The sequence below is a fragment of the Sturnira hondurensis genome, unplaced genomic scaffold (genome assembly GCF_014824575.4).
Source record: "Sturnira hondurensis isolate 20B ecotype Veracruz unplaced genomic scaffold, ASM1482457v3 Scaffold0007865, whole genome shotgun sequence".
Taxonomy (NCBI): domain Eukaryota; kingdom Metazoa; phylum Chordata; class Mammalia; order Chiroptera; family Phyllostomidae; genus Sturnira; species Sturnira hondurensis.
Genome location: NW_028080496.1, coordinates 9,617,409 through 9,630,110, shown reverse-complemented (window position 1 = coordinate 9,630,110; position 12,702 = coordinate 9,617,409). Strand labels below are relative to the sequence as shown.

At 56.5% G+C, this 12,702-nt stretch overlaps 1 protein-coding gene across 4 annotated transcripts in view; it reads left to right on the top strand.

Annotated features, from left to right (window-relative positions):
- The first annotated feature begins 2,646 nt into the window (after positions 1-2,646).
- Positions 2,647-12,702, top strand: part of LOC118992012 (protein FAM169B) — a 31,489-nt gene continuing 21,433 nt past the window's right edge. For all 4 annotated transcript variants that reach the window (XM_037053713.1, XM_037053712.1, XM_037053711.1 and 1 more), the window contains exon 1: positions 2,647-2,687. In XM_037053713.1, the coding sequence (XP_036909608.1) occupies positions 2,657-2,687 (31 nt within the window). In that variant the 5' untranslated portion in view covers positions 2,647-2,656. The remainder of the gene's footprint in view (positions 2,688-12,702) is intronic.

Sequence of the window (12,702 nt, the reverse complement as noted above, 5' to 3'; positions counted from 1 at the left end):
TCTCCCTCTCTCCTTCTCTTCCCCTCTAAAGATAAATCAATCAATCTTAATAAATACATAAATACTGAATTTCTCTTTCAAATTTTATAACTCCCTGGGGGATGGCTACGACAGACAGTCACAGTCCTGTTTTCGGTCCTGGGGAAGTTCCTGCACAGGTGAATGGGGCCAGGTGAGGACTCGGGCCAGGTGAGGACGCAGGCCAGTGCGCGGGGCCTCCTGGCTGGTGAGGGAGGCCACACAGAAAGCTGCTCTTTCCGGGATATACACCTGTAGGTAATACTTTCCCTGCTTTCTTGGTGAGTCAGGGGCAGTTTTGGTGTCAGGAGTGTGTGCTAAGTGGTGGCCCAGTAGGTTCGAGGGAAGTTTGCAGATCCAGTAACACATTTCCAGACAGTTTGACTGTGTCCTTAGAACATCGGTGCCAATCCACTTTAAATGCAATTGGGTTCTCACGCAGCTGGCTGCATTGGAGACTGGCGTATGCTAAAGCCAATGGGTTTGTCCTACGTCAGTAACAACCCACTAGAAAATGTAACTGGAGAAGAGAAACAGCCCGTCACGATGGCCAGCTAATATCAGAAATACGTAGGAATAAACCTAGCAAGAAACATACTAGATTTATTTGTAAGAGGTTGTAAAACCCGTAAGAGGCTGCGATGAGCCTGGGCGTGCTCATTTTCTTTGAGGGGAAGACTCAAGGCCTTAAAGGTGTTCGTATGCAAATTAATATTCAAGACGTTATGCTATTTCAGTCAAACCTCAGTATCCTTACCTAGCAGGTTCCAATATTTGATAAGGGCTTGTCTTCCCAGACACACAAGCACCTGATACAGCCGTGGCAGTTAAAATAGTGTGACCTTGCTGTAGAAACAGTAAAACGGCCAATAAAGCAGCCGTGACGCATACGGGAAGTTAATTCAGGACACAGGAAGTCATTCAGATTAGTGGGGCATTTAATGGTGTGTGAACGCCTGGCCGGTGTTAGGCCGATTTCTTACACCACACACATAGAAAAATTATGCTTGCATTCAAATTCAAACCTAAAGGTCAGAAAATATTGGAAGCAAATGTGGAAGAGTTTATTTTCTAATTGTGAGGTGGTGTCAGCCTGCCCGTGCAAGGCAGAAAACCCAGACAGCAGGAAGAAGAGGAAGGGCTGAACAAGAAACAGGGGACTTTTCATTCTATAATTTAAAAAAATTTTCTCCCTGAAGGAACACGGATTCAGGCACGATGTGAGTACTTTTAAAACAACACAAAAACTTCTTTAAAAGGTAACAAGGCCTTGAAAAAGCAAGTTTTAAAGAGGAAGTCAAGAACCCTTCCTCTCTCTGTTTCAGGAGCTTAAGGAGTGCCCAAGATTGTGGGGCTTCATAGAGGGCGAGGAACCGAAACAGACCTACCCATGCCTCAGGGCCTTTGCACTTGCTGCTGTCTATTGCCGATTCCCCTTCCCACATGCTTAGCGTCCTCGCTTTCTTCAGGTGGTATGAGGGTGCCCTGGATGGAGGAGTCGGGAGTCCTGAATGCTGTGGCCCAGGTGGCCCTGTGTTTCCCTCACCGTAGAAAGTGACACCTTGGATTTCCAGGGGGTGACTCCAGGATGGGGAACTGCCAGCGCGGGGCTGCAGTGAGTGCGTGCTGCAGCTGTGTGCAGAGAAGCGGGTCTGGAGCCACTTGTCCTTGTGAGGGGTGGCCATGGCCTTCCTCAGGTGGGAGACTCCCCCAGCAGAGAACCGCTCCCCCCCCCCCCAGTGACTAATTGCTGAAGTGGAGGGACAAGGCAGGCTAATGGGGGCCTGGCCCAACCAGGAACAGAGGCCCAGAGGGCTTAGGATGCACGTGAGGGGCCCAATCCCCCAAACTTCAGAGCTGCCAGCCAGAGAGGGGAGGTGCCCGAAGGCCGGCCACAGGCCCCCGGGTCCAAGGCTGCTGGCTCTAAAACCCTGTCCTGCTCCCCTCTTCCCCTGGGAGACGCACCTCGAATCTTGCCCAGACGAGCTGGAGAGACAAGGGACTGGAGTTGACTTTCACTGTTTCAAGTGAGTGTAAGCTTGAAGATGGAATCACTGAAAGAATGCGTTGCCGGCCAAGCAGCAGTTTCCCAGTGGTCAGGGAAAATGGGGACGACTGTGGAATGAGTGGTGACTGTTCCTGGACGTCCTTTGTCACGGGTGCCTTTCGTTTCTCAGCCGAGTAAATTTTCCAAAAGGGATAATGCGAACGTTTCTTGTCACCAGGAACCGAAGGAGGTGGGGGTGGGGGGTGGGGAGGGTGTGACCAGTGAAGGCCCAGGGGCGCGGGCGAGGGGTGGGGACGCCAACAGTTTTCCATTCCAAAGGATTAAGGGGAATTCAATAAATACTTCTTGGAAGTGGCAAAAGCGCTTTGCAAACTGTTTGGGAGCCAGGGGTCGCTAACGATGAAGCTTGTGTGGTGTCAGCTTCCCCATCGGGGACAAGAGTGAGGGGGGCCGGTGGGGAGAGTCGGGGCAGCCCCGGGGGAATGGGAACCGGGCAGCCTCCGGGGATCGCAACGGAGCAGCCCCGGGGTGGGGAGGAGCGGCGCCGCCTGGGGGCGGGGGTGGAGCCGCGGAGGTGAAGCCCGCCCGCGGGGCGGTGCGTGGCCGCGAGCGCGGGAGCCGGACGGGAGCATGGAGGCTGGGGCGGCCCGGGGAGCCGCAGGTAAGGGGAGCGGCGGCCCGCCCGGGGAGCTCGCGGGCGGCCGTCCGCCCCGCGGCTCCTCCCGGCGTGTCGGGTTTCAATGGCTGGGCGGACGGATCGTTCCGGGCTCCGGTGCTGCAAAACCTGACCGTAAACAGCGCGCGGCGGCCAGAGAAACTTTCCCTGAGTTGGCGCCACGGCTCCGCGATCCGCGCACCTGTCACCAGGGAGAGGCGGGCGGGGGACGTGGGGTGGGGGGCCTGGTGGGGCCCTGGCGCGCCCCTCCCCCGGGGCAACCCGGTGTCAGGGCCGGCTGACCCGGCTTTGGTGAGCTCTATGCCTTGGTGGCCTCGTCTGTGACCCGGGTCCGCGCAGCTCGGGGTCCCGCCGGCGGCCCTCCCGCCCCGTGGGCACGGCCAGCTTTGCCCCAGGCAGCAGGGGCGGCGGGAGCGGAGTCCGGGTTTCCGGGCAGCACCTGGAGCGCGCTGCCTCCGGGCCGGAGCGGGGCCGTGCGCCGCTCTTTCTGGGGCAGAGAAAGCACCTGAAACGGCTCAGCCGAGGTTTCTCTGAACGTCCCGCGCCAGAGGGAGTGTTTGCGTGGGAGCGGGCTTAGGGGAAGCCCCCTGAGGGCGACCTGCAGGTAAGAGCTGTGACTCAGAGCGGCTTTCCCTCTGACGGCAAGAGCGTGAAGGAGGGAAGGTGACCGACCACCGGCCAATCGGATGGACTAGTTACATTTCCCATGGACGTTCTCACTGGTCTGGAGAGCGACAATGCGCTTTTGCCTCTGCGCTCGGAAGTGACAGTACTCTTTCTTTTTTGAGTTTTTTACGTGGTTCTTTCTGAAATGTCGGTTGGCCTGGCTGTGGATAGTGAGTGTGGTTACCAGTTCGGATGTGCGAGGACTGGGGCAAGGGAAAAACGGCTTCCTCTTTGGTGTCGTTTTCTTTGTGCCTGAAATGGAGATTTTGCCCACTGAAGGACTTGGGGTGCAGGGAGCTTTGCGCACACCCCCAACAGTCTTTCAAGGCGTGCCTCAGGGCCACACATGCTCTCATAGGCTTTAACGCTCAGCCTGTCTGCACCTGGGCCGGCGGCCCGGTGAGTCGGACATCCTCCCACCCACTGGACGGAGCTGTGTGGAGTCCATCAGGCCCGCTCCCTTCCTGCGGGAAGAACCACGGTCAGCTTCATCTTCTGAAAAGCTTGGTTGGCCTGAACGCTTTCAGGGTCTTCCTGACCTGACCTCAGCGTTTGCGGTGGCTTGCTCGGTTGCCCACGGCCCGGATAACACACAGCGGCGGCCCATGAATCATTTCCACCTGCGCTGGACCCTAACGGACTGGGGTTTCACACAGCGGAGTTGTTGCGCAGCCTCCGATAGCCCACTTCCAGTAGAGGCTGGAGCCAGCCCTCTCCGCAGGAGAAAACTTTCCTCTCTCAAGGAAGCCTAACTCTGAGAATCCTGCTTTCAGATAAGGCCGAGTCCAGTTCCAACTCCCCCTACTGCCAAACGTGGGGAGAGGGCATGTGACCCCTTGTGGAGATGTGTTCTGTATTTAGATGAGGCCATTTGACCTTGGTGTGTCTGATTGGTGTGTCCAGTGGGGGGCTGCTATCTCAGGGGGCTTTGGGAGCACCCCCAATAATAATTGTCCTCTCCCCTCCCCCACCCCGAACCTGTGTGTGTGTGTGTGTGTGTGTGTGTGCGTATGCGTGTGTGTGTGTGTGTGTGTGTGTGTGTGGGTTCCCTGACACTGAAGACTCTGGGCTCCGCCAGACAGCCTGTCGCTATTGTGTCAGCTTGGAATATAGCGGGAAAGACAACGAAAGCCGCACACAGCTCAATCCTGTTACGTCCCTCATCCTTCACCTTGAACTCCCTTCATCTGTAAAACAAGGACTTAAGCTGCCTCATGAGGGTTAAATGTGAACCTGTGTTCATCAGAGCTGCCTTCTGGCCCGGCTTGAAATTCAGAGTAGACACAGAGAAGGCCAGTTGTTTGTCCCTGACCCCTCCTGCTTACACACAGAATTTCAGTTTGTTTGTGAGAACTGCCTGTGTTATAACGTCCGCTGGGAAGCTGGTTCAGGGTTCCGATTCAGGAAAGTCAGGGGTTGGGCAGTTTGCACTGGAGACAAAGCAGAGCATGTAGACAGGAAAGTTCCAAGCAAGGAGGAGACTCCAGGATGACTTGGAGCTTGGGGCAGGGGGACAGGGACAGAGGTGGCACCACTGAAGGAGCCAACTCTAGACTCCGGAGTGGAGGGGCCATTGAGAAAAGCCAGTGCCTGCCCTGGGGTGGGGACCCCTGCAGCTGGGTGGAGAGAGAGCAGCACAGCGCGTCCCCTGGGTGATGGGAGGCCAGGAGCTGAGGGCCCAGAGAGGGGGTTCTGACACCCCGGTTTGAGACCTGGTCTGAAAGAGGGGAGACCAGAAAGAAAAGAAGCTGCAGGCAGGCTGGGTGCTGAGGAAGGCCAGCAGGGGCTGCTGACCTGGGCCACCCAGAAGGAGGGGCCGGGGTCTGCCTGTCAGGCGGAGAAGCTGGGTGGGTGCAGCCACCGCTCCTTCCAAATGGGACAAGGTGAGGGAGGAGGCTGGGCCGGGAGTGGCAGTGTCAGTGAGGAGGGCAGCATCCCCCTCGTGGTTTGGGGAGACTGGAAACCCTTTTTGGGAACCTAGCCCTGAGAAGCACTGACTGAGTGCCAGGTGTCATGCCGAGGCCTTGGCCAGCGCCCCCTTCACTGACCCCATCATGGATGAGAGTAAGTGCGGGGACGGGACCGCCTTGACCCCTGTTTTACTGGGGAAGAGGCCAAGGCTCAGAGGCGAGGTGACGTGCCTAAGGTCGCTTTGCTGGTGGGGGGCAGCGCTGGGGTTAAAATGGGGGGCGTGGTCTGATTCCCCACAGGAAGGGACTTGGCATGGGGGGAGGTTCAGAGTGTGGCCCTCCCCTCCAGTCCCCCAAAACTGGAGGCTCGTCAGGGAAGTAACGCATGAGCCAGTCAGTTCCTCAGAGAAGACACCATGTTGACATGAAACGTCAAAGATGTCAAATATTCATCAGCCATTTGGGGTCTCCTGTACTTCAAGCTGTGCAGGTGCCCCCCCCCAGAGGAATGTGGGCTTGGCAGGTGTGGGGGCCTCTGTTCCTGGGGGGGCAGGGCCTCTCTGGGACAATGGGCGGGGCTGGGCTGGTACTGGGGCTCTTGTCCCCGTCGCTGAGTGCTCTGTGGCCTTTGGAGAGTGTCCACTCCTTCGTCTGGAGGGAAGGGGAAGGTCAAGGCCATCTGGAGAGTCCATGTGGCCGTGAACTCTTGTCAGCTACTTCTAACCCCAGACTGTAGCCCCCTCACGGGGGTCCCTGGCTACAGGACGGATCGCTGTGAGGACCCTTCTTACAGGTTGGGTGCATCAGGATGTAGGGTGTTGTGAGCTGCTTGCCACCCCTGGGGTGACCCTGGTCCACGTGTCCCCAGAATCTTTCTAGGGACCCCACTCTTCCTGGAAGGCTGGGTCCTGAGTGGGTCCTCCTGGTGGCCCGGGCGATTGCGTGCCCCTTTCTGCAGGTGGTGATTCCTTGCCATGGAACGGCACCCACACCATGGACGGGACCCCTTGTCCCCGACCCGCAGACCCCAGGGGCTGAGTCACACCTGTGTCAGGCGGGGATCTCTGCCGCCCGAGGCAGGGCAGGCCTGGCTGGCTCCGGACCTCCTCGGGGCGGGACCGAGTGAATGACCGGGCGGTCAGGGCTCCGGCCAGGGGTGGGAGGGCAGTGGACACTGAGGCGTTGCCTTGCTGACCTTTGAAACCCTAGTCTGGTGACCATCAGCAGCCGCTGGCTTCCTGTTCCTCCGATGACGTTCCTATTTGCAGCTCAGCCCAGGGACATTCCAAACAGAGGGTTCTAGAAAAATGGCTGTGTTTTCTGCTGTGTTGTGTGGCTGAGAAACCAATTTCAGGGCGAAGTCCCATTACACCGGTTGGCCAGATGCCCCTCCTCCCTGGTGTCAGGAGACCTTAAGCTCGGGGTTCCTGGTGGGGGGTGGCACCCGCGGCCCCGTTACTGTCAGTAGCCACCGACGGCCCGGGGCCTTCGGATGACACTTATTCTGCAGTGGTTTGCAGGGCGCCCCTCCTCTGCCACACGGTTTCGGTCCCAAGGCAGCCGCCGGCGGGCTTGGTGGGGTGGGACACACCGTGTGTGTGACTGGAGGCGGCTCTGTGCTGAAACCCAGGCACATCTTTTCGCCCCCTTCACTGCCCCTCCCCCCCCAGCCTTCTCACACTCCGGCAGTGCGCTGGGTGCCCTGGGTGCCCGCTTCGCCGGGGGCCTGCAGCCCGGCCAGGCCCAGACTCCCTCTGCTGCCTCTGCTCCTTCAGAGCCTCACAGCCGGGGTCCAGCCCCGGGCTCCGGAGGGAAGGGCCTGGGGCTCCGGTCCCTGCGTGTGCTGGGGGCTCCCGGGGCCCCTCGCCTCCTAGACCGCTGGGTGTCCTTGCCTGGCCGAAATGAAGATAAATGTGTTTTTCTCAGAAACGGAGTCTCTAACCACTACTTGCAAATTCCACTGACACACAGAGAAAGCCACGTTCGTCTCCTTGCATTTCGTTGACATAAGCCCTAATCAGAGTCCCTGAATGTCTCATTCAGTGGTGAGTGCTTGAGCCCCCCCCCCGCCCCCCCATGCTGTGGAGACCTCACCTTTGCATCAGCCTTCCCCTCACACTGAGGCCAGTGTTCCAGGTGCTGCCCGTCAGTGCCCTGTGGGTGGGCAGGAGGGTCCAACGCCCCTGAATTGTCCGCCTTGACCTTGGTGTTTCCCAGTAAGTGGCTTCCGTAAGGCCCACGTGCTGCCCACGTTGGGGCTATCGGAGCATCTGGGAAAGAAATAAGTTATGTAGAAGGAGAGAGTGCCTGGTATTTTTTCACAACCCATGAATATTGAATAAGCATTATTAAAATCTTAAAAAAAAAACCAACCGTGGGGCGAAAACACTAATAAGACAAAAATCTGTCCTGCCAAATACCTCGTCTAGTTACTTGTTGATGAATGTCTGTTTTTAATCATAACCATTAAATACTGAAACAAAGTGCATTTAAATGAATCACAATTAAATATGCATTTAATTCAACGCACATCGTCTTGTTTTGTTTCTTGCCGTCTTTTAAATGGAGATGTCCCGCCCCATTCTTGCCCGAACTCCATTTTCTCAGCCTCCTGTTTTGAAATGTAATACCTGTGTGTCTGTTCTCTCAGGGGCGCACTTAGAAATTGTAGTATGCATAGTAATGCCAGTGACTTCAGCCATTCATCAGCTCTACACCTTTTCTGGAGTCCTATCAGGGCCTTAGCTGCTCTCACTGTTAGTGACGCCCCCTGCAGTTTACATGCTCATGTTACCCAGCCCCTCAGTCTGTTGTGACACTTCAGTCCCCGTCACACGAGCTGTCTTTGCTTCGGTGGTCGGCACTGGCTCACGCTCTGTCCATGGGTCCCAGCTTCTCTGCGGCCTTTCCTTCTGGTCTGACTTTTTCTCGAGGTCATTTTCTTTTCTCCTGAAAGGCGCCCGTTAGAAATAGAGGGCATGCCGCTGGCAGCCAGCTTACGCGGGTTCTGGACGTTTTCCTGTTTCACTGACATTCTTGGAAGTCACTTCCGCAAGGTGGACAGTGGGAGCATTTTCCTTTGTGCCTTTAACGTGGCCACATTAGCTAGCGGGGAGGCGGCTGGTGGTGTGCCTGGCCCGGAGGGTCCGGGTGTCCCTTCCGGCTGTTTTTACCGCCACCTTTTTCTGTTTGTTCTTTGGCGGTCTGATGACCACAGTGAGTTTAGGTGAGATTTTTTTTCTTTTTTCTTTTTCCTGCTTCAGGGTTGATGGAGATGCCAGAATCTGAGGGTAGATGTCTTTCATTAATTCTGGAAAAGATTCAGTTTTTATGTCTTCAAATCTTGGCTCTTTTTTTTCATAATTTTTCTCTCCTCCTGGAACTTCAGTTACGTGGTCACTGGCCCTCGTCATTCTGCTGTCCAGGTCCCTTAACCTGCCTTGAATGTTTTCTGCCTGTTCTGGTTTTCCGTGCTGCATGCCGGGTGATCTCTTCACATCTGTGTTTCAGTTCGCTGGCTGTTTAAGACGTTCATTCCCAGAACACCTGCTTTCTTTCCCCTAGAATCTTGGTGGGCAGCCGGAAAATTCTCGGCCCTCTCAATTTCCTGCGTAAACTTTGTTAACGTATTTAATATCTGTGTCTTCTGTGTGGGATAATTCCAGCATGTGCAGTGTTTGTGCCAACCATCTCATGGCAGTTTTTATGTGCACGTTCAGGGACGCTCTAGAATTGGGTGTGGAGATTGGGGACTGGTCTGTTTTCAACCCCCTTGTTACTTGGGCGGCCAGGTAGGGGCCCAGTTTTCCTCCTTCTCAGGGGCTGTACCGTTCACAGCACAGCAGTGAGGGGACATGCAGCGAGGGGACTTCCAGGGGCAAGTATGGGAAGTCCAAGAATGAGCCCATAGGTGGGGTAGCTCTGAGAGCCGTGACTCCGTGACTAGTGGGTGGAAGCACAGAGGGGAGGAGCGACTTCCCTTCTCCCGTCATGTGTTGCGTGGGTGGGGCCCTGCTCCATTCTGGACGGTCGGTCCCCTGCAGCTTTTCCGCCCGTGCCGGGCGTCCCTGCGTGCCCGTGTTGTGGTTGCTAGGGCTCGGTGTTTGACGAGCGCTTGGTCAGTTAAATTCAGGACACAGAGTCAGGCTCTCCCAGTTCCTGCACATGCGCCAAGCCCTCTTCTGTCCTGCTGAAGGTCTGACTAATAGGGCCCCACAATGATGGCCACGTGGGATGGAGCGGCTCAAGTTCAGGGGCGAGAAGGCCTGACCTTCCTGCCTTTTGTCAGAAAGCGCCCCTCTTCTGTTACGGTTCATCAAGGAAGCAGACATCCGAGAATGCATTTCCTCCTGTCTGCCCCAGTTGTCCCCAGGGGTGGCATCCCTTTGCACGCGCAAGGAACAGTGTGTTTCAGACCCACCTCATACCCTTTTGCACGATTCTGGGGGTTTCATCTTCGCGTCACTCGCCTACAGGAAGACTCACGGAAGCTCCGGTGGGGAGACCTTCGTATCAGAAGCAGTTAGGGTCACAGACACTTTTGTGCCGGCGGCACCGAGAGTGCCCTGCACGTTTCACCGCCTCAGATTTGGGAGCAGGGATTCGGTCCCAGCCAAGGCAATGACAAGCTGCAAATTGGCCGGTAGGAAGTGTGTGATGGCGGAGCAACAGGCTGCCTGTCAATCGGCGGCACCAGCCTGCCCCGCTCCCCCCTGCAGCCCTGAGCTGCCTGCTCTCTGACGGCTGTGCTCATCTGCTCAAGACATGGTAACATATTCTGCCTTCTGTCTTCCAACTTTTTTTTTTTCCAATTCTTCGCTAAGAACGTTTTGGCAATTAGATGCTCTTCAAAGACCAACGAAAATAGCCCGGCGTGTCTTTGCTTCACCTTCTGTTCTCTGCCTGTCTGTGTGGTGGGCCACTCTGCGGGCACCTGGTCCCCGTCCATCAGGGCCCCCTGCGGGTCTGCTGTCAGTTTGGCCACGGGGGTCCTCCCGCCCCGGCAGGATTTCAGAGCCCTCTTCTCTAAGGCGTGTGTTGTCCTCTGCCAGCCAGTGTCTGGGAGCAAGGGGTCCCCAGTCAAGTAAGTTTGGGACATAGATGTGGGGCCAAGCAAAACCTATTGCTGAAGAGTTTCTGGATATTCTGACTGCCAACAGGCTCTGAGCCCTGTGCCCCCCCAAGCAGCAAGGTCCGAGCCCCAGAGGCCCCTCCCCTGCACGGCTTGTGGGGCTCCTGTTCCTCAGGGCACCCTCGCGGGAACGCTGGCCTAAGGCGGGGAAAGCCCCAGGAAGAGGCACCCAGGCCTTGGATTCCACGGCACTGGGTGCAAGCCAGGCACTGCCTCGCGCAGCGGTGGGTACTGGAGTATTTCCCACAGCTCGCACCAGCTCTGCCGTCGTCACAAGAAATAGATGCAGCCCTACTTTAAGTTAAAAGAGGCGCTCAGCTTTCCGGCCTCCTGTGCGGAATGCTCTAGGGGCGCAGGGTGAAGTTCGTATCCGTGAGTACTGCGTTCTCCTGAAGCACATGGACGGACACACGGTTCTGGGGGTCGGACGACGGCACAGTGAAATGCGGGCCTGTCTAGAGACTGGGGGCCCTGGTGAGTCGCTGGGCCTGAACTCCGAGGGACTGAGGTGGCATTTGGGAGTCTCCTCCTGGCACGCCCCACCCTGCACCCTGGCCATGCGGAGTTTCTGGGCTCAGACCCGCTCCGTGACTTCCCGCGCCTCTCAGCAGTGTGGCCGGCCTCTTCTTCCTGCTGAGCTCCCAGTCAGGCACATGACAGGTTTCTTCTGGAACGAGGATCCTGCTTACAAGAAGTTCCTCTTAGAAGAAAATCAAATTCCCAAGGGGAAAACACACCGCTTTTATAAAAAATAAAAGCAAACGATAAAACATTTTGCACAAGCAATAGCTACTCCTCACCATTTTAGAAACAAAAGCCAAACGCTGTTTTATAATTTTGCACCCTTGAGTTTTTTCACACGTCATCGTGAGCAAAAGAATTGTTCTTTTTGCAATTCTGGAATGACAGTCCCCATTACTAAAAAGTCACGTGATTCCAGCCAGCTTTTCCAGGGACACAGTGTCGTGCAGTTACCGGCAGGCGGAGCCCTCCAGTGAAGTTCTAAGAGCGGGCAGAGTGAAATTTCAAATGACTTTATTATGTTTTGTCTGTGAGAAAAATTGTGCATTGCTGCAATGAGAGAGTTCCCTAATCAATGGTTCCGTGTAGGACGTTGACCCCTGTGAGGGTCTTATTGACTGGCGTTGCTGTTTACATAGGCAGGACCGCTGGATGCTGGGAAAGCCCTCAAGCATCAGGCCCCATCCGCCTCCCCAGCAGTGGCTGGCCGGTCCTTGACGGGGGCGGGGCCGGGCCTGGCTGGGGGGTGTGGCATGCCTTTCAAACAACCCTGGGAGCTCAAGCTTCGCGACAAAGATCTGGTACGATGGAAATATTTTTCCTAGAAGAATGCCTTTGTTTCTTGGGTGACTGCAGCCGACATATGCTTACAATGAATTCTTAAAGTTGGGGTTTGTTTGGGGATTTCCATTTCTTTACAGCCTGCAGTGAATTATCATTTCAACCGTGGGCCTTTTTTCCCCTAAAAGCATTTTACACTGTACTGAGAAGATTGCATTCTTTTGGCTTTGGAGAAATATTTCCTGTTCAGTCCAAGCCATCAGGGCCTGTTAGCGCTCCACATCTGGAAGCCCGTGTCCGGGTCTGCCTTCCATCACCACACAGAGAGCCGGTGGCCCGCCTCGGCCTCCAGCGAGTGCTGCGCTAAGACACCCCGACTTGTTTACTTCCTCTGGCCCCTCTGCGCTGCCCAGGCGGGCCCCTGGGGCCTGGGGGGTGGGTGGGGCGCTTCTTTCCTCCTTGGCGTGCAGGTAGGGTCGTTTGTGTGTGTGTGCGTGCATGCACTCCCTAAGGTTGGGGGGCCTTCTCCCCCAAGGGCAGGGGCCCCCTCCCTGGCTGGCACCAATGCCCCCCTCTCTCCCACCTTTCCCGCTGCTGTCCCCTCCGGCCCAGGTTGCAGAGCGCTAACCCGGACATTTTCTGCGTAAGAGGGAAGCCGCTGAGCTGCTCTGGTGGGGGAACGTCCCCGGAAGGAAGAGCACGAATGAGAACCAAAAGGCTGAGAGTCCCGGCTCCCCCTTGGCCCTCAAGCTGCTTGGGGTGCAGCAGGCCCTGTGCACGGGGTGCAAGGGTCTGTGCCTCGCTTCCGGACTTTAAAGGGGAACCGAATGTGGGTGACGTGGGGGCATCGAGATATTCAGGGATCCTTTGCCTGGAGGGAGAGTCCATTGGTCGGTGGGGTCCGGCTCCCCAGGGCAGGCCCATGGCACCCACTCTCAGGATCCTTTCTGCTGGACTTCCTGCGTAGAGACCCCCGAGGGGCCCCTTTCTG